General features: G+C 45.3%; 2 protein-coding genes and 1 pseudogene across 6 annotated transcripts; 2 read left to right on the top strand and 1 right to left on the bottom strand.

Annotated features, from left to right (window-relative positions):
* Positions 1 to 289: 289 nt before the first annotated feature.
* Bap1 (BRCA1 associated protein 1) lies at positions 290 to 8,848 on the bottom strand. 4 transcript variants are annotated; one of them, XM_042679915.1, is made up of 17 exons: positions 8,711 to 8,848; positions 8,584 to 8,613; positions 8,420 to 8,474; positions 7,491 to 7,623; positions 6,984 to 7,103; positions 6,469 to 6,530; positions 6,225 to 6,367; positions 5,901 to 5,979; positions 5,362 to 5,485; positions 4,929 to 5,076; positions 4,308 to 4,492; positions 3,725 to 3,858; positions 2,710 to 3,188; positions 2,401 to 2,561; positions 2,042 to 2,200; positions 1,877 to 1,949; positions 290 to 1,681 (listed from the first exon to the last, which is right to left on the bottom strand). In XM_042679915.1, the coding sequence occupies exons 1-17, from the start codon at positions 8,745 to 8,747 to the stop codon at positions 1,548 to 1,550; spliced, it is 2,256 nt and encodes a 751-aa protein (XP_042535849.1). In that variant the 5' UTR covers positions 8,748 to 8,848; the 3' UTR covers positions 290 to 1,547. The 4 variants fall into 4 exon arrangements, with proteins under 4 accessions (XP_042535849.1, XP_042535851.1, XP_042535850.1 ...); XM_042679917.1 differs by having other exon boundaries at positions 2,042 to 2,134; XM_042679916.1 differs by having other exon boundaries at positions 2,737 to 3,188.
* Positions 8,849 to 9,074: 226 nt separating this feature from the next.
* Positions 9,075 to 22,251, top strand: Phf7 (PHD finger protein 7). 2 transcript variants are annotated; one of them, XM_042680292.1, is made up of 11 exons: positions 9,075 to 9,574; positions 10,913 to 11,022; positions 12,715 to 12,767; positions 14,262 to 14,353; positions 17,542 to 17,643; positions 18,277 to 18,401; positions 18,856 to 19,015; positions 19,798 to 19,904; positions 20,639 to 20,755; positions 21,420 to 21,544; positions 21,749 to 22,251. In XM_042680292.1, the coding sequence occupies exons 2-11, from the start codon at positions 10,982 to 10,984 to the stop codon at positions 21,973 to 21,975; spliced, it is 1,149 nt and encodes a 382-aa protein (XP_042536226.1). In that variant the 5' UTR covers positions 9,075 to 9,574; positions 10,913 to 10,981; the 3' UTR covers positions 21,976 to 22,251. The 2 variants fall into 2 exon arrangements, with proteins under 2 accessions (XP_042536226.1, XP_042536227.1); XM_042680293.1 differs by lacking the exon at positions 20,639 to 20,755.
* LOC122107880 lies at positions 11,520 to 11,789 on the top strand (annotated as a pseudogene).
* Positions 22,252 to 27,481: the final 5,230 nt, after the last annotated feature.

The following is a 27,481-nucleotide window of genomic DNA, read 5'->3' as shown; positions in this document are numbered from 1 at the left end:
GGGACACTCCTAGGCAGTACTACTCCTCAACTCAGAGTCTTACTACCTCTGATGCATAGTCACCAGATGTGGTAAACCAAGCCTTTTCCCCCCACACATCACTTTATCCACAGCCCATTTAAATGCAAATTCCTCCCGTCAGCCACAGCTTAGGTCCTAATTCCCAGGCCTACCATCCCAGAGAAGCCAGACACCCAGGAAGGCATACATACCAATTCTCTGGTCATAAGGCCTTAGGCTAGTAGGTCTCTTACTCCCACAAAAAGCCATACAGACCTCAAGACAGCAATGATGTTTCTTAGTAGTTTTATTCATTCACTGATCCAGTATTTACAGATGCCAGAGGCGGGAATCAAGCTGTGTTCAGCCCAGATAGGTAGCTACCACACTGGCAGCCCCCGCCCTTAAGTCAGTATGTACAGATAAGGGGCCTGCCTGGATCACCTTCAAAGCCATCTGGAAGAGACCACTGGGCTGTATTTGAGGCCTGAGCTTAAGGCAATACAAAACCCATTAAGCCTTGACATCAAGCCTCTGAGAACACAGGGGCCTCCAAATGATGGTTTGATCCTGCTGTTGCACGACCCTGAGTGCCTTGCAGAAGCTGAGGAAGCTGGCACAGCAGAAATTTTTGAGTGGTACCAGGTTCCTGAAAGCAGCCCTCTCTCTGTAATTCTAAGAGGAGAAGATGCAATAATACTGAGGGTCCAGTCAGGCTTTTCTGAGCCCCAGGCTCCAGGGACAGAGACCAGGAGTCCAATGTAGGCCCCTTAGCTAGAGCCACAACACTGAAGGCAAAGAGCCCCAGAGCTTGCTATAGACAGCAGTCTTGACAAGCCTGGCTAGAGTTAGGACACTTTACAGGCCACCAGACAGCTCAAACACTTTTCTCTGCTCAGGCTATGGGAGCCCAGCAGACTGTTCATCCCACTTTTACTTGGATACCTCAATCATTCCAACCCAGCAGCAGGGTCCCTGAGTTTGTCACTCCTCCAAAATAAGAGAGTAGGCCTGACTTCATCCCAACAGACAGGCGGGGGGAAGTGGGAAGACAGACTAGGGCAGCAAAGTCCTGTGCCCACAAGGCCCCCAGCTGGGTCTTTATAGAGTTGTGACCCTGGAATGATGTGGGTAACTGGCCCCAACCAGATGACAGCTGAGAAAGCAGTTGGGAAGCCAGCCATATGAATATGGTGGCAAAATAGGCTGGAGCCCAGAAAAAAATAGACATCTCTGATAGATAAAAAATATATTCTGCTGCCAGAACAGCAGGGCCAAGTCCTGCTGTTCCACTTCTGGCTATAGAGAAAGCCACAGTACCTCTCTGTAGCCCAACTCTTAACTGCTGCTTCCCAAGCACTATCAAGCTGACTTGTCCCCACCAAGCCCCTGGATGTGATGTGGAAACATGGCGGCTGGCTTCCACTACCAGGGTCTGGGCTCTGGATGAAACTATTCAGTAATACTGGGAAAAGGGGAGTAGGGCAGGGAAAGGCCCTGGTGAGGGCCTCACGGCAAGAGCAGGCTGCAGTCAGAGACAGCAGCCCTTATTGGCGCTTGGCCTTGTAGGGGCGAGAACGTTTCCGCCGATCAGGCTTCCGCTGTTTGTGAAGCCGGCCAATGCTGACCCCTTGGCGTCGCCGCACAGAGATGTTCTGCTCCACCAGGTTGGCCAGCATGCCTGTGGAAAGCAGAAACCCTTAAGCTGATAGCTGGTTGCCCAGTAGCCACTCATTCAACCAGCCACACTGTCAGGCCAGGAGCTGGGTGTCTCAAGGCCCTCCCTGCTCAAGCCTCAGAAAAGTTCTGAAGGAGGGAGATCTGAGGTATGACAATCTACAGGGTATACCAGTTAAGATACAATAAGCCCCCTCACCTTCCTGAGCCAGCATGGAGATGAAGGTGCAAATAAACTCATCGTAGTTGTGGGTTCTTCTCTGGTCATCAATCTGTAGGACAAAGGAAGTGTAAAGGCATCATAGCCCATCTCCCAGAGCAGCTGAGAAGGGAAAAGGGACCAGGCAGCAGGAAGATCACCCACCTTGAACTTCTTCCTCTTCTCCACCTCCTCCTTGAGGCAAGCCTCATAGTTTGCAATCTCAGCCTCCACACATTTTAGCAATGCCAGCAGCTCCTGCCGAAACCCAGCATTGCACCTGAAGGGCCTGACTGGCACCAGAGCTTCACTACTCAGAGGCAGCTAGAGGCAAGGGTGAGCAGCCAGAATCCATGAGGCCTACTGATTCCTTGCCATCACCCAACCCAAAAAGGCTTCATGGTACTTGGCTCCAACTAGTAGCCTTCAGAACTAAATTCCAATCAATATCCCAGCACCTGAGCAGCAAGGCCAGGCCTTTCTCTCTGCCAGGAATCAAAGAGAAAGCCACAAAGGAGGCTCACCTTGGGTGAGTACTTTTCCCCACTCAAGGATTCGTTGGGCCTGACCAACCCAGTCTTCTCTCTGCTATCTGTGGCTTCCACGACCTCCTTCTCCTCTGGACTGCTAGACCCCTGGTTGCCTTGGCTCAGTCTGATGGAGGGTGAGGAACCCTTTCCACCCTCTGGAAGAGGACATGAAAACATGTCAGAGCATTGGACACTTGGTTACCTTCCTCCTCCCTCCTGAGTGTACTTCACCCCCCCCTGCACCCCACCCCCACCCCTAGAGCTCACTGTTGCACCTGGCCAGTGAGCCAGTGCAAAGCCCACCTGTCAGTGCCAGGGGACTCAACACACCATCCTCAGCAAGGTGTAGTAGGCCTGTGCTGATGACAGGACCCAGGTCACGGACAGCACGATTGTAGCGTATGCAGTCAACACGCAGCAGACTATCATCCTCTCCAAAAAGCACTTTGGAAATATGAGAAGTGACAGGACTGGAGGGCCGTGTTGGGTTGGCCGAGCGAATAGGTGAGCGCAAGGGGGAATTAAAAGCACTGCCGATCTCAGAGGCAGTGTCTGTGCTCTCGTTACTGGGGGTCGGTGAGGGCTGTGAGTGTGTGGCCATTGCCACTGCTGGACTCCCAGCCCCGCTGCTCGTCTTGACAGACAGAGGAAGTGAGAGGTCTTTCTGGGACTCTTGGAGCTTCTCAGTCAAGACATTGATGGTGTTGGGTTGTAGCACTGACAGTTGCCCATCTGTGGAACTATTCAACGACCCTGGTTTCACTGTCCCCTTTCGCTTGTATCTGTGGGACACAAGAAGTGAACAGAGTGAATGGGCCAGGTAACCACACCCAGCAGTGCCTAGAATTCCTTGCATATATTCTAACTTCCAACAGACCCTGAAGCTCTTTACACCTGGACCAAGCAGCTTAACCCAGATATGTATCATCTGCAGCCTTAAGCTCTGTCACCCGTAGTCAGGTGTTCTCAAAAAAACACCTCCTCTACTCTAAATGCTTCATTTCTGGCCTTCAGCCAATACTATATTGTCTCCACTCTGACATCTCCATCCCTCCAAACTCTTCTCCTGTCTCAACCAATCCTTTGAGGTCCTACTGAAAGGCCAGAACATGTCTTGATACATGCTTGTATGTACATTCTCCCCACAAACCACCAAAAACTTCTTGAGGACCTGGGGTGTCAGTCCCTTCAGGCCAACCTCCCCCAGGGCCTGGCATTCTGTAGGTGCCCAATATTATCTGCTGAAGTACTTTCTCAAATGTGAGGTGAATATTCTGAAGAGGCCAGAGCATGCTAGCCTTACACAGCTAGAGCTGACCTGATGGCAAAACTGGTGTTCTGCACATCTTCCTCCTCATCATCCTCATAATCATCCTCGTCATCTGAGTACTGCTGGGGTGGGCGGACTGGAACTCGACTGCGACCCACACCTGCTGCCAAGTCTTCCTCCTCCTGAGGAAGAACAGAGACCAGAGTAGTTATGAGAAAAGGCTGCTCTCAAAAGTTGGGCACAGCACTTGCAGGCAAGGAGAAGGATAACGTGACTCGCCAGGCTAAGCCCCTCCAGGTGCTCCCTATGGGTCCCAGGGAGGGTGCCTCCCACTGACACTGCACAGAGGCCTATGGAGAGCTTCTAAGACAAAGTACCTTTATTTTGCCAGCAGAACCCAATCTATGGAGATGTACCAAATGAGTACCCCCTAAACATTTAAGCCCAGTCATGTAACTGGATTTACAATTGGAGTTTTCCTTGCCACCTTAAGCCTTTGCTTTTGTGAGACTCTGATTATCAGAGGAACTTCCCAAACAGGCCCAAGCAGAGTGTGAACACCTAAGAGCCACCTGGGGAACTGCCATAGTGGTCCCTCAGAGGAAATCCTGCCAGGGACCTTCCAACTTACCTGCATGGGGGACTTGGCATAGTTGTGATTGTCTAGAAAAGCTGGCAGCCGCTGAACAATGGGGGTGGGGTTGGGAGGAACTCCATTGAGGCTGCTCCCTGGAGGCTTCACCACCAGCTTAGGTTTGCTGGGAGGACTGTGGGTTGGAGCTTGTGGGCATGACCCAGCTACCTCCTCTGCACCATCTGAGACAGGGCAAGGAGTACAGGCAAGACTTTCAGCTGGAAACTCAAGAGAAATACACGGTCTTCCCAAACCTGTGAATACACTGTTCCTTCTCTCTTCCCAGAAAACAGCTGAGTCATCTAAAGGGATGGGAGTGAATGAGCTCTAGAATGGTCCCACAGCTAGACTGGGAGAAGAATAACAGGAAAAAAAAAGGAAGCAGGAAGAAAAGGGGCCTCTAGAATAAAAGAGAAGGCATGTTACAGAGGGCTCAGACGCCTGGAGTAACAACCCTTTAAAGGTACCCTTTAGGGAAGGACTACTGTCTATATTTTGAGGGAGAGGCACTGGGCTTTAGGTCCTCCTGTAGGAACTTCTGCACAACTACCTAAGTATCTCCACAGAAAAGACTTGCATTACTGGGACCTCCCGGGTCAAGCTATGTATCTCCAGTACCTGTGTGGGTGCTCTCAGAGGCCACTTGGGCTCTGCCTGCCTCCAGTACAATAGGGGACTTGCTGCTGGCTGGTTTGGATTCCTCAGGCAGCTGTGACTCTTGAGACTTGCTGGTCTGAATAAGCTCTGGCTGTGTTACCCTAATCAACTGAAAACAGAAGCCAAGGCTCAGAGAGAGGCTAGAACCAGGCCTCCACTGGCTTGGGGGACAGCACAATGGCCTTGGTCCTACACATTCTCTCATTCATAGGAAAATAAAATCCATTTTAGATGCTATTCTCCCTTCCCACCCCCAAGTTCCAACTTTTCCACAAAGGAAGCAAAGGAAAAGAGTGGCTAGCTGTAATACAATCCACAAAAAAGTGTGATCAGGGAATCAAAGATGGTGCAGAGGAAGAAAAGATAGGGTTGGTCAGGCAAGGGAGACACCTACCTGCTGCAGAGCCTCGAGTACTGTCTGACGATTCACTTTCAGCACATGCAGCCTGGCCTCATACTTGATCCTGCGATCAGGTACCACTGCCATCAGGTTGAAGCGGATGTCGTGGTAGGGTTCCCTGCAGTCACAGCTACAGCTGTGAGAGCAGCTCCCACCATAGCCCCACCACTAGGCTGAGACAGATATCCTGGCAAGGCTCCCTACATTCATACTTTCACCACAGGTATAAGCCACACTTAGCAGGTAAACAGCAGGTAGCAATGCACAGTAGAACCTGAGCTGATGGCTTCTCATGAACTATACGAGAGGATGTTAGGAGGTGAGCCAGGGCACCTGGGCCACTCATCAAGGCCTTCTCCCATCACAAATGCAACCCAGAACAAGCTAAAGGTAGGCGGGTAAGGATTGGAAGCCCAAGACTTAAGCTTGATCTTGCCAGATTCACCATGGCCTTGCAATTTACAAATCACCTGGGCTCTCTCTGCATGGCATAGATACACAAGGGTAGAGTTAAGCTGACTCAGGGCTCTTACCCTGCAGTGGCAAGGCCAATACGCTCCATGATAACCCTCCGGGCTTTGTCTGTCCACTCTTCATCCTCTCCCCAGGGACCTATGGGAGACCAAGATAAGAAATCAGCAGGTGAGAAACCCTGAGTTTGAGCAGGCCAGGGAAGGAAGACAGACAAATATGGTTGAGACATGAGTTGATCAGATACAAGTACAAGATGAAACCCTAGCCAGAGTTAGATGTCTTCAGTACCTGCCATTGGGTCCAAAGCATCTGAGGAAAACTGGGCCTCAGACACCCAAGAGGTAAGCAGAGAAACCCAACAGGCCCCATCTCAAAGTGCCTACCATGATCAATAGGGTAGACTTTCAGCCCATCCAGCTCAAAGAGTCGTCCTGTGATAGGTACATAGCTGACAAAGTGGAATGCCTCCATGGTCCGCACTGCACTAAGGCCATTCTGTTTCTCAGGAAGATGACGTGGCTCTGGCCTGGGGGAAGGACAGAATCAGGTTTTTGTTGTTGTTGTTTTGTGTTGTTTTTTTTTTAAAGCCTCTTCCTCACCCTTAACCCAACATCAGTTCTCACATACCTAGCATGGCTATTATGTGCCTTGGCCAATTCTGGAGCATTGCCAATTGCATATCCTTTGCTCTAGGGGAAAGAAAATAAGGCCCCATCAGAAATGCTTCTCAGGTGGGCCTCCGGATGGGGGCAAAGCTCCAGAGACCAGGCGCAAAGGCATTTGAGGAATGTGAAGCTGCGCTTTCCTCAAGAGTTGGTGGGGGCAAAGAACTTTGGCAGTACAGAAATGAGCGGTACTGTCCTTGCACAGTAATCACAGGACATTGAGGAGCAACACAGCTTGATAGAAACAGTCCCAACAGAGAAGGTTCTGACATGTTACTCAGGTCTCTACTACCTTTCCTAACAACTGAGCCTAAATTCAACTGCCTTGCACAGTTCTTTAACAGTGTAATGTTAATGGCCATTTGAAAAAGAAAACAGCCAAATAGTAGTAAATATCATATGGTAGTATTCCGAATGCCCCTGAGGATGACATCTGCTCAGCTAGCTGTGAGTTAGGATTAAGAGACAGCAGCCTACCTCCGGGCTGAAGCCTTTGGTGAAATCTTTCATACGACTCAGTGTGGGTCCCAGATCCACATTGCTGCAGTTCAGGAGTACGCTCAGCAAGGCATGAGTGGCACAAGAGTTGGGGATCAACTGTGAAACCAAGAATCATCACTATAAATAGTATCTGTCATGCTAAGTTTCCCAAGCCTACTTTCTTTGGGAATGAGGATAGAGACAGGGAGTTATATCTAGACAACAACTCTTGTCAGCTCTCTTCATCTTTACTGTTCATTTAACATGAATCAACTAAATACCCACCAAGAATCTGAGGACATGGAAAATGGACTGAGAAACCACACTACTGTAAGGTGTTCCCTTTAATGAATAAGAGCTAGGTTCCTTGTGCCAAGGGATTTCTGTAACCATCACCTTTGGTTTCTCTCTTCCTGCCTTCCCTATTTCCATTTCCCAAGGGGGGAGAAAAACAAAAAACCTAGCAGCATCCCACCCTCCAAACAAGCACAGAGCCCAGCAGACCTGGTGGGCAAAGAACATATTATTCACAATATCGTCATCAATCACGGACGTATCATCCACCAAAGTAGAGACTTTGCGACGGGACCTGCGCTCTTCGATCCATTTGAACAGGAAGATGAATCCATATACGGGGCTGGGAAATTAAGGAGCAGAAGGCAATCAGCATCCCTCCTTCCTTTCCCTATTCCTTTGCACTGTCATCATTGGGATGCACTTGCCATGATTCCACCTCTCCCCTGGGTTCTTCCTAATGCTGTATTTAACGTGGCTCTCACACCCCAGAGGCAGAGTCAAACATCAACTCTAACTGTGGTGCTCCAGTCCACCATTCTCTTCATGAAGGCTACGGTTCTGGGTAAGAGAAGAAAGACTGAAACTGCCACTATGTCCAGGGTAGAGCAGGGCAGGAACACAAAGTAAGGCAATAACAAAAACTGCTACGAAATTCAAGCATCTGAACCCCACTAATGCCAGGAAGGCATACAAACACCCAACTTGCATCACTTTTTTTTGGAGGGAGAGAGAGGGAAGCAGACTTCTTGGTTTGGTCCTGAATGTGGTACCTCAGAATATGGCCTTGTCACCAATCAATACTAGATGACCTTTGTGTGATTGAAGCCACAGCACAAATGGACATGTAATTAATGACGTGCAGTTGCACAAAAGGTATTATGTGACTTGGGTCTTAACTGCTGCAAGACCAGAAAAGGCAGCTAAACCCTAAGAATGGTTAGAGTTAGGGAAGGAAAACACTGTGGAAGATTAAATTGGAAGAAAACAACAACAACAACAAAAATCCGATTAGAAGAGCACCCAGACCATGGGATGTGATATTTTACAATTTGGATTTCCAGATACTGATTCCCTTGAGGAACCCCCACTTCCTCAGTCCCAGCCCTCCAGGTGTAAGAGGCAGCCCTGCCACTCACCCTTGGCATTTGCTCTGAAGATCATAGATCTCCTCCACCTGCACCCCTTTGACACCTACAATAAGGAAAAGAAAACGGGTCGGGAAGAGCAAGGCGCCCCTGCAGCGAGAGCACAGGGATGGGTCCCCCACGACCCCAATCCAGCTTGCAGAGGAGTTTCTTACCGAAATCTTCCACCAGGAGGGTGAAGAGGCCTGGTTGGGGCGACAAGGGGAGCAAGAAGTATCAGGCAGGCGCGCCCCAGGGCCCATCGGATTCCCCAGCCCCCAGCCCGCCCGGCCCTCTTCTCACCCGGGTCGCTCTCCAGCTCCAGCCAGCCCTTATTCATCTTCCCGCGGGGCGGCCCCTCAGCGCCATGTCCAGGCCCTCCCCACCCCCCGCCGCCCACCGCCGGGAGCCCCCTCCGCTCCCGGGGCCCCTCAGCCCCACACACACGCACACACACACACACACAGACACACAGACACACACACACACACACAGACAACGGGCCCCGCCGCGTCACCAGCCCGCGCCGGCAGGATGACGTCACTGCGGAGCGACGAGCCCGCCCCGGGACTCCTCTTCCGCTTGCCACGCTGAGGAGGGCACGCACTCGGAGGCGGAGGCAGATGCGTACGCGCGACTGGGGGCGGGGCGAGCGCGTGGCCGTTAGCGGTCCGACTCGCCCAACTGCCGGTTTTCCTACGGCCCTCGTGGGGCCGCAGTCCTCGTGGCCCCGCCCCTGCCTGAGCCCTCGCCTCCTTCGCCCGCGCAGTCACCACGCGGGGCGGCCGCCCGTGAAGTAGCTATCACGGCTTGTGACAACGAATAAATCCCCGAGATAGCGGCGCCCTCAGCAACAGCTGGGTGAGCAGCCCCGGCCCGGGAGTGGCGGCCCGTACGCGACCGTGAGGAGCGAGCGGCGGAGGCGACCTCCAGCCCGGCCTCGCACCAGCCACCCGGCCGGCGCGACATGAGCCTGGTCTGGCATCCACGGGATGCTCCTTGAACCCCTTCTCCGGCTGTTACCTCTGGAGGACGGTTGTGGCCACACGGATACGTATTTTCCAGATAGATCATTCTTTATTCTTGCGATCGCGGCGGAGCCGAATGCGTTATTTTTAATTTTTTCAGCAAGCACTTAGCCAGCACTTAATCCAGAAAAACATCTTGGTAAGCTTTTCGAGGGAGCACGAGCGGATGGTGGAAGTCACGTCCCTCAGATGTTTTGGAAGGTGGTTGCATCCTTTAACTCCTAGTGGGACCAGATTCTTCTTTCTCAAGGAACGTCGTGATCCAGCGATGCAAAGAACCGAAGTTTCAAGGTTTATTGCAAAGATGGTGGGGGATAGCCCGGTTGTCAGCTCCGGTGCCTACCCCAGTTGGAACAGCAAAGTTAGTGCGCGCCTTTCTCTCCTCCTCCAGCCTGTCTTAGTGCTTTTTGGGTGGAGTCGGGAGGCAACAGATTGTCAACTTCTGCAATTTCCTCTGCTGGCTTGGAAGAGGAGATGGGGCTCGCACTAAAAGAATGGGTGAGCAGGCCAGCCTTCCTATGGCCTCAGTAGCCACGTTCATGCAGGCAAAGGTCTCTAAAGAGATTCAGAATGCTCAGCCTTGATCTGAGGCTGGGGCACTAGAGTATATAATCCCTCGTTCAGGTAGCACTCATTAGAAACTATCTTTCTTCTTCCTCTGACTTGACAGTAATACTTTCTTCATGGGATAGATTGGTTTCTTTTGTCCCCATTCAGGGGTTTACCCTGGGCCATTGAAAACTATTAATTTGTAATCCTAGCAACAGGAGGAGTTGCACGGTATTTTCTCCACTGTGGGACATTTTATTCTGCTAAGGTCTAGACAAAAGTTGGGGACAAACCAAATTTCAGTGGTCATCTGTGTCTAGTTTAAAAAGGGGGCGGGAATAAAGGGGTGTTGGTATTATTCTTTGTCATCTAGCTTTTTCTGGGTAGGATTAAGGCACCCACATTTGGATGCCTTTTTTCCTGAGTGCTGTCTCCTGCATTTAGTAGGCACCAAAAAACTATTTTAACTAAGTCAAGTAGTGTTCCAACTTAATACACAACATGGGAGTCAGTATTGCCCTCTGGAATGAAGCTACTTCAGATCCTACCTTTATTATGAACTCTGGCTTTGGGTGAAATATTTTGTTTGTGCCTCAGTCTCTTCACATTGAAAATGGAGGTAATTCTACCTAGTGCATGGGATCCTTATGTGTTAACACCCAGCGTGCCTACAACATACCCAATTTAATAATGATTGGCTAGTACTAACAATGATACTTGGTATCCCTTTTATTCTACCACATGTATTGGGAGATGATATGCACTATTGACCTTTGTGGAATGTGATATTCAGATGAGAATTAAATTACTGCTCCATGGTTTCGGAGCATTACTCAAATGGTAGAGCATTTACCCAAAGCAGTCCTAAATTCAATCCCCAGTACTCCACACACACAAAATACTGACCAAACCCTATTTATATTCATAGCTGGAAGAGCCTATATTGTCCTCATCATAGTACAGAAGAATTCAAGATAGGACAGAGAGGCAGCAACGAATGAAGACTATAAAAGAAAAGAAGGAATGCCAAAGACTGAGGTAGATTAGTTGACGAGAGTGAGTTGGGAGAAATTGTCCAGTGGCCAGTGGTACATAAAACACTCTTGCTCCCCTTGGCATGTCTCAGGCTGGGATTGAACTGTGTGAAAGTACATATCAGGGGTTCCTGGACACTGCCTTTCTTAGTGTACCGTAGTTGTCCTGGGTAGCTAGCTCTGAAACTTTATTACCTAAATCCGCATCTTCTCTCTACCATTTGCTGTGTGTCCTGGGACAGGTCATTTCTTTATGCTCCAGTTTTCTCATCTAGTAAATATGCACATTAATGTACCCACTTTTTAGTGTTGTACATCACTGACCTATACTGTACATTCCTTGAGCTAGTACATGTTAAAATGCCAAGAATAGACCAGATGGAACAAAACACCAATACACTTCTGGCACATTTGTCCTTTCCTTTTAGGGGGGATGGGGGAAAACCAGAAATGCTCTCCAGTTCTTGCAAGAAATGGGGGGAAAGGCACAGGATTTGAAACATGTTGGATGACGGGGACCAGCAAAAAACTGGAGGAGTCCCTGGATCTCATCAGGCTCAGCCTGAATGAGAGGATTTTATGTGAAGATGAGAAATGACTGAGAGCTTCAAGGCAGATTCATGCTTATGACCAACATTTAAATATGATACTGGGAAATGTGGAAGACATAGTGACCAACATAGAAATTGACGAGAAGTGTGAAGAGATACATAAACAAAACAGAATATTCCAGTGCTCTTTGTCAGTGGAGATGGTGTTGTACTCCTCTGAGAGTTGGAACCAAGAATTTATCCCATGTAGAAAGTAGGAGACTTGGTAAAATTGCCTCTTCAAATGTAGAAGTCATTCAGAGAACCCTGCATACCTTTTGATATTAAGTTATGATCAAGGATTCTTCTACCCCGAGATGATTGATTTGCAAATAACTTACAACTTCTTAAGCTAAATGGTGTTCATATTTTTCTCCAACTGTTCCAATAAATGTGACACCAAGCTGCTAGACTCCTCAGGAGTGATTTGCTCCATTGTTCCTGCAAACAATTTCTGAATGTTCTTCAAATTAAATTTGATGTTTTCTTTCTAATCTAAAAAGAAGAATATGCCTGGTGCTAGTGGCTCACACTTGTAATCGTAACTTCAGGATGGTGAGATCCAAGGATCTCTGTTCAAAGCCAGCCCAGGCAAGAAAGTCCATAACACTCTTATCTCCTATTAAGCACCCAAAAAAGCTGAAAGTAGGAGAGTTCTAGCCTTGAGCAAAAGAACTCAGGGGCAGTGCCCAGCCCCTGAGTTCAAGCCCCAGGACTGGCCCCCCAAAAAAAGTGTACAGAAAACGTGAAGAATAGTGTCTATCAATGTGAAATGCTCAGTGAACTTTGGTATCACTTTACTGTGCATTAGGAAGATGGTACCACCTAAGATTCCAAGTAGTTGTCAGAAAAAGAATAAAGAATTTGCTTTTACATTTTCATTCAGTCAACATAGGCAGTGCAGGCTCTTGGGACAGAAAGACGATATCAGAAAGATTGTTTAACCTTAACACTAACCCATACTTTCAAATAATGTAATGGGTATGTTTTATGCTTGGAAAATATGAAAAACACTTAGTATATTAGCCTTTAGATATTTTGGGCCTCCATAAGATATGTGATATTTTAAGGGTTGGCCACCTTGTACTTCTTTTTCTCTTGTATAGAAAATCTGCCAGGACTAGAAGGGTAATCCAGAGAAAACCATCTTCAGAGCCTGGTAAGAAAAATGAAGCTGTGTTTGGCCACTGTGTCCAGACCTTAGCAAAGAAGGCCACTTGTGTGAGGCAGTTAGCTTGCTGCCCTCACTGTCAACCCCGCTTCCTTCCCAGATTCTCCCAAGATATGAAGAACTCAGGGTCTGTAACTTAAATTTTTTGTTTGAAGTTTATAAAGCAAGTTAGTTAAAAGCCACTTGACACCAACATAATAGGAAGTTGTTTTAGCCAAATCCTTCAGTATCATATAAATTATATCAAGGCCTGACATACCAAATGACACCTCATCTTAACCTTTATCACTTCCAAAATGACTCATTTTTCAACCCAGATGGTCCTTGATTATCTGGCTTTATAGTGATATGAAAACAAAATATTTTTACCTTTTCTTGTGCTGGCAAAATTTCTGGTACAGTGTTCTCTTTAATGCTGGGAAACAGCCGCAAAATACAGCACCCAGTCAGCTATACAAGCATGAGAGGGAAAAAAGGTCTATTATATGAATTTTCAAATTATATCTGGACATAAGCCCTTTGTAAGCTGAGGGGCCTTTATACTCCTTCCTATACTTAAGTAGTTGGTTCCCATTTTTTTGTGGTTTTATTTTTCTTCTTCCATTCTTTTTGGGCCTTTTTTCCAGTCTTGAGGCTTGAACTCAGGGCCTGGTGCTGTCCTTGAGCCTCTTTGACTCAAGGCTAACACTCTACCACTTGAGCCACAGCATTACTTCTGGCTTTTTGGGGTAGTCTATTGGAGATAAGAGTCTTATGGGGGCTTTTCTGCCCAGGCTAGCTTCAGACCGAGATCCTCATATCTCAGCCTCCTGAGTAGCCAGGATTACAGGCGTGAGCCACTAGCACCTGGCTTCCTCTTCCATTAATGGTCAAATTGAGCCAGGCCTATATAATTAACTTTTTGTTTTTCAATACTAGTGTTTGAAATCAGAGCCTCATACTTGCTAGGCAGGTGTTGTACTACCATGCTTTTCAGCCTTTTTTGCACTAGTTTTGATTGTTTTTTGTCGGTTGTGGGGCTTGAACTCAGGGCCCAGGCGCTGTCCCTAAGATCAAGGCTAGCACTACCACTTGAGCCACAGTTCCACTTCTGGTGTTTTGGTGGTTAATTGGAGATAAGAATCTCATGGTTTTTCCTGCCTGGGCTGGCTTCAAATTGTGATCCTCAGATCTCAGCCTCCTAAGTAGCTAGGATTACAGGTGTTGAGCCATCAGCACCCGTCTGCAGTACTCTGCAGTACTGATTTTGAGATAGGGTTTTGCGTTTTGCATGACCCATGCACTGGGATCCTGTTTTTATGCTTTCACCATAGCAGAAATGACACACACATACCACCATTCCTAGCTTATTCAATTGAGACAGTCTCTCCAACTTTTTTGCTCAGCAAGCCTGGAACCAAGATGCTTCCCAATTCAGCTTCCTATATAGTTAGGATCACAGGAGCTACTGTGCCCAGTTAATCCTAAGGTTTATTCTTCTAGTTTGCAGACTATGCCTTCGAGAACCTGGGGATCCTGAAAAGCTAGGAGAATTCCTTCAGAAAGACAATCTCAGTGTGCATTATTTCTGTCTTGTGAGTATAAGCTTCCTTTGCTTTGTAGGTTTTATAGCTTTTGCTATACAGACTATTTTTTAATCTAGCCTTAAGCTCATAGTCTGAATAAAGACAATGTTTTCTTTTTTTCAATTTTTGTTTTCTATTTCTTCTTGCTTTCAATAAAGCTAAATCCTTCAACATAATGTTCAATAGAAGTGGTGTCAGTGTCATTCATGTCTTGTTCCCAACATTAGAGGGCAGTATCTAGTTTTCCACCATTATAAATATGATTTTAGCTGTAAGGTTTTGTTATAGGTGCTTTCTGTCAGATTGAAGTTCTCTTTTTTACTGAGGCTATCATGAATGTGTATTGAATTCGTCAAATGTATTTCCTGCTTCTGTTGAGATTATCTTAATTTTTCTCTTAATTTGTTAATGTGGTTTGTTACAACTGGATTCTTTAATCTTACATTCTTTGAACATACCCTATTTGATCATAATGTATTATCCTTTAAACATAGTGTTGGATACAACTTGTTAATATTTTGTTTGACTTTTACATCTGTGTGCATGAAAAAGAGCTCTGATTTTCTTTTCTTGGATGTCCTGCAGGTCTCAGGGCTTTGTTAATTCTGATGCATTTACAAGATTATACATTTTTAACATAAAAATAAACATACTATATACAATATTTTGTATCTTGTTTTATTTTCCTTTCCATATATTTTATAGATCTTTGGATATAGAACCTATGGACGTAGGGTTTTTTTTTTTCTTTTAATTGCTAATTGATATTTTATGATATGGGTGGCCAAGAAATATTAAAACAAACTCCTATTAAAGGATATTTTTAGATTATCTGATCTTTACTGGCTTTTCTGCTTATAGAAATAACACATGCTTATTATATCTAGAAAATGTGAATATTACTTAAAAGTATAAGTTAAACAAAAATCATTCATGCTATGCTTAAAGCTTTAAGGTAACTAGTATTTAGATACATTTGTTTAAGCATAATTAGTAACATATAGCTATAAGCTAAATACCCCTGAAGTCATCTAACATTATGGTGTTGCCTTTCCTATAATGTCAAAATAAGATAACCTGATGCACTTGGGAAATTGAGGTAGGAAGATCACAGTTCAAGGCCAGCCTTGACAGCAAGACCTGTCTCAAAAAAAAAAAAATCTGAGCTCCTATTACACATTTCATACAACTACTTCATATAACTGAAAGAAGTTCAGATATCTTGTTGTTGTTGTTGTTGTTCGGTCGTGGGGCTTGAACTCTGGGCTTGGTCGCTGTCCCTATGCTCTTCAGCTCAATGCGAGTGCTCTACCACTTGAGCCACAGCGCCACTTCCAGTTTTCTAGTGGTTTATTGGAGATAAGGCCTCACTATTTCCAGATACCTAACCCTCTAGCCTCAGCCTCCCAAGTGCTATGATTACAGCTGTGACCTACCATGCCCAGCTGCTTCTTTCTCCTTGATTTCCCACTCCAGATTCTACCTAGGAAGCTTTTCAGAAACAAAAGGCCCATTATCCCAGGTATGGTACTTCATGCCTACATTCCCAGTACTTAGGAGGTTGAGGCAAGAATTTGGGACCAACCTGAGTTATATAGCTAGACCCTATCTTAAAAACATAAACAAAGAAACAAAGTACATTTTTAAAAGTACAATTCCTGCTGGGTATCAGTGACCCATGCCTATAATCCTAGCTATTCAGGAAGCTGAGATCTAAGAGTTTCAGTTCAAAGCCAGCCTTGAACAGACAAATCCAAGAGACTTATCTCCAGTTAACCAGTAAAAAGCCAGAAGTGGAGGCTTGGCTCCATTTGGTAGAGTGCCAGCCTTGAGGCTGGACACTGGTGGCATACTCCTATAATCCTAGCTATTCAGGAGGCTGAGATCTGAGAATCCCAATTAGAAGCAGCCTGGACAAGAAAGTCTGTGAGACTCTTATCTCCAATCAACCACCAAAAAAGCCAAAAGTGTGAGGTGTGGCTCAAATGATAGAGTACTAACCTTGAGCAAAAAGCTCAGAGACGGTGCCCAGTTCTTAAGTTCAAGCCCTAAGACATGTACACAACAAAAAATAGCCTAGCAAGAGTGTGAGGCCCTTCGAGCCCCAGTACCAGCACTGAATAAATAAATACACAACTTCTTCCCTTCTATAATACAGTATGCCAGTCCTAGGGCTTGAACTCAGGACCTGGTGCTGTCCCTGAGCTTTTTGCTCAGGGTTCCACTTGAGCCACAGCTCCACTTCTATCTCTTTTGGTAGTTAATTGGAGATAAATGTCTTACAGGCTTTCCTCCCCAGGCTTGCTTCAAACCTCATCTGACATTCCCAGATTCTCATATTTCAGCCTCCTGAGGAGCTAAGATTACAAGCATGAGCCACTGGCACCCGATCTACCAGATAAACTTTTAAAATACTGTTTTCCCTTCTGTCATACTCTGACAAAAGTATTCTGTACTGAAGAAGAATATAGCAGAAAGAATAAAGAGTAGGGTCTGTAGGTCCAGGTGTGAATGCTACTTCTGCTACTCCTTGTCTTGTGACCCTAGCCCATGTCACTTGTCACACTGTACCTCAGTGGCCACTGTAAGATAAAGGTCACAATAACTTTGGTATCATAGAGTTGTGGTATGCACAAAATGAATATGTACAAAGGAAATGTTTTCCCAATGTTCAGAGCTCACAATAGCAGCAGCCCTCAGTAAATGAGAGGCAGTATAATATAAAGGTACATGGGAGCACAGTTTCTGGATCTCTGTGGCCTTGAGAAAGTCACATCTGTGGAAAGTTTATTCAATGGGTTAATATTTGGATATTAAACTACATAACTTGAGGGTAGGGATGGGAGGGAGAAACTGGGGGAGAATGATGGAAGGGATGGCATTGATCAAGATGCATTATGCTCATAACTAGACATACGGAATTGTCACCTCTTTGTATAACCACTTAATAAATTTGAAACATGTGTAATTATTCCCAGCCCATAGTGCTACAGAAGCCTTCATAAAGAAATTGTCCTATAAATATCTGTGAGATACATATACATATATGTATGTATATGTGTGTATACACACACTGTATATAAATATATATATATTCCAGCACATTATTTCTTAGCTCTCCTTCCTAGTCATTGTCACCCCACTGCACTATTTCACTGCTCATCCCTGTTGACCGCCTGGTTCTGCTGCTCCCTCAGATATTATCTAGTAAGCTGCCTCAGAGGGGCCAATCCAACAGAGGTTTCCATGGATTCCTGCCTGAAGACATCAAAAAAGAGGCAGCCCGGGCTTCTAGGAAGGTTAGAATCCTTTGAAATGGCTAGGCCTCTCCCAATGCCTCTCAGAATCCCTGTTTCTAGCAGTCAAATGACTTGGATTTTCCAAGATCTCTCTCTCTCTCTCTCTCTCTCTCTCTCTCTCTCCCTCTCTCCCCCCCCCCCTCTCTCTCCCCCCCCCCTCTCTCTCTCCCTCCCTCCCTCCCTCCCTCTCCTCCTCCTCCTCCCTTCCTTCTGGTGTGTGTATGTGTATGTGTGTGTGTGTGTGTGTGTGTGTGTGTGTGTGTGCTTGTCTTCATGCGTACACCTGCATACACATGCGTACTATGCTGAGGATAGAATCCAGGGTGTATGTGTATTGTGCTAGGGATCATACCCAGGATTTATGCATGCTAAGCAAGCTCTCTACTACTAAGCTACACCTATAATACTGGTCCTTCTCTTAAATCTCATTCTCCTTTGAATGTAGCATCCTAAGTAAGGAAAGAGGACAACATCCTGAGAAAACAGCTCAGTGCTGCTTGAAGCTCAATTTTAGGGATGCCCTAGAGCTTTTAGGACCAATGAGGAAAAAGAATGGTTGTTGCTTCTCATTTCCATTCCATAGAAAGATGTGTTTCTTGGGTCACTGAGAATTGTCTGGGATCCCATTTGCAGATCTGCTTTGTGTGCAAGAAAAAAGGAGCTGCTATCAGTTGCCAGAAGAACCATTGCGTCAGAAACTTCCATCTGCCTTGTGGCCAAGAAAGGGGTTGCCTTTCACAATTTTTTGGAGAGTACAAGTAAGTGAAGGAGTAAAGTTAAGCTGCCCCTTTGCAACTTGCTGTTTAGCCACGTAATGAAATCAGAACTGAGTTTTCACAGGCCTGTTTCGATTCACCAACAAATCTGTCCCTCCACTCAATAATGGGAAACAGTGTCTTGACTTGGATATTTCACAGGGGTTTCTTCTTGCTTCCTGTCCCCTTCTTAAATTGCAAACAGCTGGGGTTCACAGACAGCTGCTCAGAACTAAGTGGGGTTTTTAAGAATGAGAGGTTGGGGAGACAGCCGTGGGAGCTTTGCTTGGGGGAAGAGTAGCCGTGAGAAAACATGGGGCTGTTCTTCACCCTGCTTATACTCCTCCCCAAATGTGGAGGTTCACTGAGCACTGGCCTGGATGACTGATTTCTTAACCGTCCTAGGCCAGGCAGCTGGGAGTCTGCATCAGTGACAATTCTGTTTACCCTGTCATAGATCATTTTGTGGAAAACATCGCCCAACACAGAACATCCAACAGGGGAAATTGAGGGAGGAAAACTGCGTCTTATGTTGTGAAGACTTATCTCAAGCGAGTGTTGAGAACATCCAGAGCCCATGTTGTAGTCAAACTATCTACCACCGCAAGTGCATCCAGGTAGGGCTTTCTCTACCCTTGGGGTGGAGTGGCCTTCCATGGTTACCTTAGTTCCCTGCATGAAACACTCAGGCAAGCTTTAATTCAGCACTCTAGGCTACAGGCCTATATACAGGACTGCTTCTGATCAGTGAAAGTAGCCTAGACTCTGGCCATCCTTGGACCTTAACATCTCATTCATGATAAGACAGGCTGAGCAAAATCCTCTGGATAGGTGCTGATGACTTACATCTGTAATCCTAGCTTCTCAGGAATCCGAGATCTGTGGATTGCAGTTCGAAGGCAGCCTGGGTAGGAAAATCTGTGAGACCTTTATCTCCAATTAACCACCAGAAAACCAGAAGTGGAGCTGTGTCTCAAACTGGCAGAGTGCTACCCTTTAGCAAAAAAAGCTCAAGGATAGCACCCAGGCCCTGAGATCAAGCCCCATGATCAACAACAAAAATTCCTCTGGATTGCTAGAGCAAGTAGACTCATCCCAGAATTAATCAAGTAGCTTCAAAATCAGCTTCATTACTGGGATGAAAGAAAAAATGTATTCAGGCACATGACCCCTACTTAGCACCATTAAGACCTGTGGCCAGAAATTATAATTAAGGCACTCTGGGAACTATTTTTGAAAGCATTTTGGTTCCAAACTTGACAAGTGATTTTGCAGCTTTCACCCTAGTCTACCCAAACTGCTTTTCCTGAACACCACCCCCTATAGGGTAAGTGTGGGAATGGGAAGAAGGTAGTCAGTGTTTGACAAACACAAAGCTCTTCCATGTTTCTTTTTGCAGAAATATGCCCACACATCAGCAAAGCATTTCTTCAAATGTCCCCAGTGCAACAACAGAGAAGAGTTTCCTCAAGAAATGTTAAGAATGGGAATTCATATTCCAGACAGGTATTATTCCACAAGAATTATTCCAGGGAGTGGGTTGCCTAGATTTTTAGAGAGGAGATAAGTATGAGAATAATTTGGACAATGAGCATGGTGAAGGAAGGTATGGATAGATGGTAAGGAGAGTGCTTTGTAGTTACCAAAATAAAAGGAAGGAGCAAGATGCTGGTTTCTCACACCTGTAATCCTAGCTACTCAGGAGACTGATTGCTGAGGATCATAGTTTGATCTAGCCCAAGCAGGAAAGTCTGTGAGATTCCTATCTTCACTTAACACCAGAAATCTGGAAATGCAGCTATGGCTCAAGTGGTAGAGTGCTATTCTTGAGGGAAAAAAAACCTCAGGGACAGTGCCCAGGCCCTGAGTTCAAGCCCCAGGACTGGTGAGAGAAAGGAAGGAAGGGGAAGAAGGAGAAGAAGGGGAGAAAGGAAGGAAAGAAGAAGAGGAAGTAGGGAGAGGAGGAAGAGGGAAGGGCGGGAGGGAGGAAGGGAAATGAGCTGAAGGCATGTTTCTGAAATGGGTACTCTGGGGATCAGAATTCCCTGGGGGATTGGGTTCTTGAACTCTAGGGTGAAACTGAGGAACCCCTGTGTAAGATTCCCACATCCCTCTCCCACAGTCCCCCAGCCTTGGTGAACTTGTGCTGTACTTAGCTATGCTTAGCTTGGGTCATTAGTTCCTTCCTGGTGGACAAGGAGGATTGTATGTTTTTTACTGTGTTTCTTCTCCCACTGCAGAGATGCTGCCTGGGAACTTGAACCAGGGGCTTTCTCAGAGTTATACCAGCGCTATCAGCATTGTGATGCTCCAACCTGTCTGTATGAACACGGCAGAGACACCTTTGAGGATGAAGGGTAGGGAGAAGCTCCTGGCTAGAAAGCTCTTATGAGTGCCATCTTGGAGTTAGACTTTGGCACAATTATTAGGAGAAACAAATTCCTCCTGCCTTCAAACCTTTGGATGCTAATTGTTAAGTCCCATTTTTTAAACTTTTATTTTTTGTTATTATAAAGGTGATATACAGAGCTAAGTCCCATTCTTGACCAGCCCCCAACTTACTATATACAGACAGGTCTCCTTTGCAAGGTCTACTTCTGATGCTAGTAAAGAAACATGCATGACTAATTCCTTTCCAAATCCATCTTGTAAAGGGCTATGCCTACTTGCAGGCTCCTGGAATTACCATATTCAGGCTCTCTAAACCTCAAACCCGTGATGGTTGAAATGTATAGTTTAAAAAAAAAAAAAGCCTAAGGCTAGGCACTGGAGGTTCACACCTACAATCCTAACTAGCCAGAAGGCTGAGATCTGAGGATCACAGTTCAGAACCAGCCCAGACAGAAAAGTACATGGGACTCTTCTCCAGTTAACTAGCAAAAATCTAGAAGTGGGGGTGTGGCTCAACACACACACAAACATATATATGTACACACATACACATACACACAGAGCCCAGGAAGCATTTCACATTGCTGAGGTTGGCCAGCAGCAAACATCTCTCTTTGGCTCTTCCTATAGGAAGTGGTGCCTTATTCTGTGTGCTACGTGTGGATCCCATGGAACCCATAGAGACTGCTCCTTTCTTAGATCCAACGGCAAGAAATGGGAATGTGAGGAGTGTTCACCTTCTGCTTCAATCACAGGTGGAGCTGGAAGGATGGTTTGGTCTATAAACTGAGATAGGGCTGGGGACTTGTGGTGCTTGGGAATGGAGGAAGCATTCCCAAGAGAGGGGCTTTTAGTGGGGTCTTTAGCTTTGGAAGGAAAATGACTTGGGCAGGACCTAAGGACCTGCACCTGGGAGAAACAAAGTGCTTAGTTTTCTTTTCCTGCCTTTCTTTCACCAGACTATGTACCTGAAAACTCAGATGACATCCCCTGCTGCAGCAGCACCTTCCACCCCCAGGAGCAACTCTGCAGAGATTCCAGTCTGGGAGAGAATCCAGGCCCTTCTTGGAATGACTGGCCAGGAACTTCCTCGGTAGAAAATCCAGAGTCCTCTGATGGCAGGAGGAGCCATTCCTGGCAGTCCAAGGGAATCAAAACCCCTAAGAGCTGCAAAAAATCCCAGTAACAGCTTCTGAGTAGTTGCTGCCAAGCACAATTAGGTACGAAGTAGCATTCCTCCATTGGGCTTGGGGGAGGAGGGAGCATTTGGGGACTGTAAGACAGGGAAAGAGGGCCAGCAGTAAGACTATGAGCCAAGCAAAGAAACCCCAGGAGAGTGTGAGGGAAGAGCAGAGTCAAGATGCCAACAGCCAGATGTATTTGTGGCTCTGAGAGTGCCTTTGCTCTTTCCTCCCAGTTCTCTTTCTTCCACCTTAATCTGGTTCTCATATGCCTCTTCTTACTTCACTCATGCTTGTTATTTTGCAAATAAAAGTTTTCTCTCCATTGATGTCTCCTTATAAATTCACTCTGGAACTTGTTTAAAATGCCAAAGAGCCTGGACACTGGTGACTCACGCCTGTAATCCTAGCTGCTCAGGAGGCTGAGATATGAGGATCACGGTTTGAAGCCAACCCCGGGCAGAAAATCCATAAGACTAATCTCCAATAAACTACTTAGAAAAATCCAGAAATGGTGCTGTGGCTCAAGTGGTAGAGTGCTAGCCTTGAACACAAAGAGACTCAGGGACAGTGCGCAGGCCCCAAGTTCAAGCCCCAGGACTGACCAAAAAACAAACAAACATTAAAGAGTCTGGATAAAGTAACGGAAATTGAAAACTTACCCTTTTAATAGCATAAGGAAAGCTATTGGACAGTAATGAGGATAGGAGGAGCCAGGAAAGAGCAATAGGTAAGGTTTATCTGACTAAATTATGTGCATATATGAATTACCATGGTAAACCTTCACATAATTGATATATGCTGGAACAGAAATGAATCACAGGAAAAGTAAACTATGCTATGTTGGGGAAGCAAGTATCATTGAAAAGAAGGACCAGTAGAAGGTGACTGGCAAAGTAGTTTGTATGCATGTGTGAAAACAGAGCGATGAAACTTGGTGGAACTGATTTAGAAAGGGGAGAGGGTGGATGGAGGGAGAGAGATGCAAGTGGTAAATTTGATTGGGGTACATTGTACATATGAAAATTACACAAATCCCCTTGTATCACTAATATATGCTAATAAAAATCTTCTTTAAGAAATTCACCCTTCTAATACATAAAGTTTAGTATTTAATATAGGACTTTCAAGATAGAACATAGATGTGTTTCTTTTTCCTTTTTCTTTTTCTCTCTTTTTGTTGGTTGTGGGGCTTGAACTCTGGACCTGGACACTGTCCCTGAGTTCTTCAGCTCAAGGTGAGCACTTGAGCCACAGCGCCACTTCTGGTTTTCTAGTGGTTTATTGGAGATAGGAATCTCAAGGACTTTTCCTGCCTCAGCTGGCTTTTAACCAGGATCCTCAGATCTCAGCCTCCTGAGTAGCTAGGATTACAGGCGTGAGCCTCTGGTGCACGGCATAGATGTATTTCTTTGGGAGGTAGTTATTCTGTAGGGAAATATTCTAGGGGCAGAAATTCTTATCCTTGTACGAGTAAGTACAAGGTACAGAGCTGAGCACTGGTGGTTCATGCTTGTAATATTAACTACTCAAGAAGCTGAGACTTGGAGGATTGTGTTTTGAAGCCAGCCTAGGCAGAAAAGTCAGACTCCATCTCCAATTAACCAGCAAAACTTGGGCAGGGGGCATGGAACAAGTGGCAAGAAAGCTGAGCAAATGCTTGAGGCTGATTTTAAGCCTGAGTACCAGGAGGGAAAAAAGGAAAAGAAAAGGAAGGGGAACAAAAGGGAAGGGAGAAGGGGAGGGGAAGAAAGGGGAAAGGAGGAGAGGAGAGAGGAGGGAAAAGAAAAAGGAAAAGCCAGCCACTGATGGCTCATGCCTGTAATCTTAGCTACTCAGAAAGCTGAGATCTGGGGATGGTGATTTGAAGCCAGCCTGGGCAAGAAAGTCTATAAGACTCATCTCCACGAAACTACAAAAAAAAAAAAAAAAAGCCAGAAGTGGAGTTGTGGCTCAAGTGATAGAGCACTAGCCTTGAGTAAAAGGAGCTCAGGAACAGCACCCAGGCCATGAGTTCAAGCCCCATGACTGGCACCAAAAGAGGGGGGGCAAAAGAGAGAGGGGAAGAAGAAAGAAAAAATGAAAGAAAAACCAACATAGTAATCCACATAAGTGAGAACAGGTCCTTGTTGCTAGGCTTGGGGCCCTCAACTCAAACGTGTTGAAATGCATGTAGGATAGTCATAGCACACTCCACAGCTGGGGTAAGCCACTCAAACCTCTCAATCCTGGTAGTTTGAGCATTTCTGTCTATAATGTATGAATTTTCATGCCAGGACATTCACATTAGGCAAGGCATCTAGGATGAGGATGTGACAAAAAGCCTAGGGAGAAATTTGATAGAGCCTATCTAACATTTGTATGTTTTCAATGACTTCATGGGATCTGGATAAGTGAGGAAAACTCAGAAACCTTGCCAGATACTGAATTCTCAGGGTTGCACTGAGTCATTGTCACTTAATAGTAGAGGACAGTGTTCTCATTCCAAATATTGCTGAGTCCTAAAGACTTACATCTAAGATGTATACAGTGATTGCCTTCAAATCTGACCAGATTCCCTTAGACTCAAACGAAGAGTGTCAGTGTTTTGTTACTTTCAAAGTATTTAGGCAACTTAACATATATTTTTAAAAGTTCAATATAGCTAGTTGTGAGGCTTACTGGTAGAACACGTGCTTACCATGTGTGCAAGGCTTGGGCTCAACCCCCAGCACACAAAGTCTAATGGTACAAAAAGGATTATAATGAAAAATGGTCTCAATTTACCCTTCTCTAGTTCCAGCTCTACTCCCTAGAGACAACTACTTGCCATTTTTTTTAGCAGTTCCTTAATTGGTTAAGCTTAGACATTATTGACTTCTATTGTGTTGTATAAAGACTTAGAAAGCTTTAAAAGCTTCCCACTTTATGTAAACTTGTTCAACCACTCTAGAAGCAGTATGGAGAGTCCTCAGAAACCTAAACACAGAACTACTGTGATCCAAAAGACTACAAACTAGGATACAGTAAAGACACTTGCACAACTATGTTTTTGCAGCACTATTCACTATAGCCAAAGTATGGAATCAGCTCAAATGCTCCACAATGGATAAATGGATCAAGAAAATGTGGTATGTATTATGTATGTATGTATGTATGTTTGTATGTATATATAATGGAATTGTACTCATCCATTAGATTTGTATCATTTCCATCATTTGCAAAGAAACAGAAGGACTTGGGGAAAAAATCATGTTATGTGAAGTAAAGCACAGAGAGACAAAGGATGTTTTTCTCATAAGTGGAATCTAGAATTAATTTATAAATATATAAGCAAACATTTTGGGGAGGTATTCAACAGTACATAAATATATTAACCAGCGCTGGGAAGGTGGCTCAGTGGTAGAGTGCTTGCCTTGCATGCATGAGGCCCTGGGTTCGATTCCTCAGCATCACATAAGCAGAAGAAAAAGCCGGAAGTGGCACTGTGGCTCAAGTGGTAGAGTGCTAGCCTTGAGCTGAAGGGCTGAGGGACAGCGCCCAGGCCCAGAGTTCAGGCCCCACAACTGGACCAAAAAAAAAAAAAATATATATATATATATATATATATATATATATATATATATATATATTACCCAAAATATGGTAGATTCAGGGAGGAACTCAGTGTAGTTCCTTAGAAAGACTAACTCATAGTCCAACAAAACAAACACTAGAAAAATGGATATGAAAAAGTGAGGGATGAGGATCAAGGGTAAACAAATGAAGAGAAGATGAGGGAGAATGTAGTCATAATATATTCAATGTATATTCTATGAAAGTAAGAAAATTGAGGGAAGGAGTGAGCGGGGTTGAGAAGGACAGGAGAGAATGTTCAAAGGGGTGACACTGATCAAGATGCACTGTATTCATAAACTGTTTTGTTGCATGGTAACTCCTTCATACAACTACTTAAAGATAATAAAAATGAATTTATCAACCAGTAAAAAATAAAAGTTTCCTCCTTTTACACTCCTTATCTTAAATAGTTGTATTACAATTCTTTATTAGCTATTAGTTACATTATTATGATTATGTAAGTGCTGCTTATTTTGGTGGTTAATTGGAGATAAGAATATCATAAACTTTCCTTCTCAAGCTGGCTTTGAACTTTGATTCTCAGATCTCAGCCTCCTGAGTAGCTAAGATTACAGGTATGAGCCACCGGCACCCAGCTAATTCCATTCTTGTAGACTTGAAAATTTCTTAAACTTTTTGGGGCTGTTTGTTTCATTTTGTCTGCTGATACTAGGACCTAAACTCAGGGGTTTGAACTTGTTAGGCTTCTTTGCTCAGCTTGCTTGCTCAGTTGGTGTTCTACCATTTGGCCATGTCCCTTCTCACTTTCTGTGTCCTCTGCTTGTATAGCCCCTGTCATTCTTCAGTCCTACAATTGTGGGTGTATCTCTCCTGCTAGATTGTTAGCCCCTCTACAGGCAGGGACAGGAAGGAACTGTTCTTCCTCTCATGGTACCTAGTCTAGAATTCTCACCTTCAGTGGTAATTTGACATCTACCAATCCCGTGTGTGTGTGTGTGTGTGTGTGTGTGTGTGTGTGTGTGTGTGTGTGTGTGTGTCCATCCCTCTGTTGTTCTGCTACCGTGTGTGTGTGTGTGTGTGTGTGTGTGTGTGTGTGTGTGTGTCCATCCCTCTGTTGTTCTGCTACCAAACACCAGAGGACGCTGTTAGCACGTTGACAATTATAAACCTTGGACCTGAAAGGTGAGAATGGTCAATACAAAGCAAACTCCTGTTTTAGTATTGCATAACATTTATTGCTCCTCACGTACTCTAAACATTTGAGTTTATTGATGTGGTATGTTTCTGTTAGATTTAGAGATGAGTATAAAAGGTACTTATGACATTTCTACCACATGTCAGAGCTTCAAACAAGACTGCCCTTACAGTCAACTGCTCCAGGCCCAAAGTGACCCGACTAACCCAGCCACCTTTCTCCCATCCATCAAAAATTGTGAATTTCAGTCTCAAAAAGAATGTGTGATATAGTTCTGTTCCTTTTCTGCACTGCCTTCCTATCATATACACCCATACATGCACACATACAGATACACACAGAGAGATGCACACTCACTGACATCAGGGTCTTTGATACAAAGATTCTAGCCTCTGCAGACAGAACTGATACGGAAAAAAAAACAAACAGTACATCTACTGTTTCTGATCCCAAAGCCAGAGTTTCCAGGAGTGCCAGCTCCTTGTGTGCTCCCAGACTGGCTAGAGGTTAGTCAAGCGTTCCCAGGTGTGAGAAGGTGCCCTGGTTCCAAAAGATCTATTTTCAAGTCAGTGCCAGTGGCTCATGCTTGTAATCCTTGCTACTCAGGGGTTTGAGATCTTAGGTTTGACGTTCAAAGCCAGCCTGGGCAAACAAATCTGAGGTTCTCATATCCAATTATCCAGACTTCTATATCCAATATAGCTTTAAGTGGCTTTCACTGGCTTTAAGTGAAAAAGATAATTGAGAGCATGAGGCCT

This window comes from Dipodomys spectabilis, unplaced genomic scaffold (assembly GCF_019054845.1).
Source record: "Dipodomys spectabilis isolate Male_0828 unplaced genomic scaffold, ASM1905484v1 ptg000054l, whole genome shotgun sequence".
NCBI classification, from domain to species: domain Eukaryota; kingdom Metazoa; phylum Chordata; class Mammalia; order Rodentia; family Heteromyidae; genus Dipodomys; species Dipodomys spectabilis.
Note: the sequence above shows the minus strand (reverse complement) of the source record. Positions and strands in the feature narration are given on the sequence as shown.

Excerpts from the sequence above, each read along its gene's own strand:
- Bap1 (XM_042679915.1), bottom strand. The coding sequence starts at position 8,747 with ATGAATAAGGGCTGGCTGGAGCTGGAGAGCGACCCGG. Across the intron at positions 7,624-8,419 it reads CTTCAGAGCAAATGCCAAGG|CCCCGTATATGGATTCATCT; the intron begins GTGAGTGGCAGG and ends TTAATTTCCCAG. Across the intron at positions 5,980-6,224 it reads AGTCTACCCTATTGATCATG|GTCCCTGGGGAGAGGATGAA; the intron begins GTAGGCACTTTG and ends GGTCTCCCATAG.
- Phf7 (XM_042680292.1), top strand. The coding sequence starts at position 10,982 with ATGAAGACTATAAAAGAAAAGAAGGAATGCCAAAGACTGAG. Across the intron at positions 14,354-17,541 it reads GTGTGCATTATTTCTGTCTT|ATATTATCTAGTAAGCTGCC; the intron begins GTGAGTATAAGC and ends CTGCTCCCTCAG. Across the intron at positions 20,756-21,419 it reads GACACCTTTGAGGATGAAGG|GAAGTGGTGCCTTATTCTGT; the intron begins GTAGGGAGAAGC and ends CTCTTCCTATAG.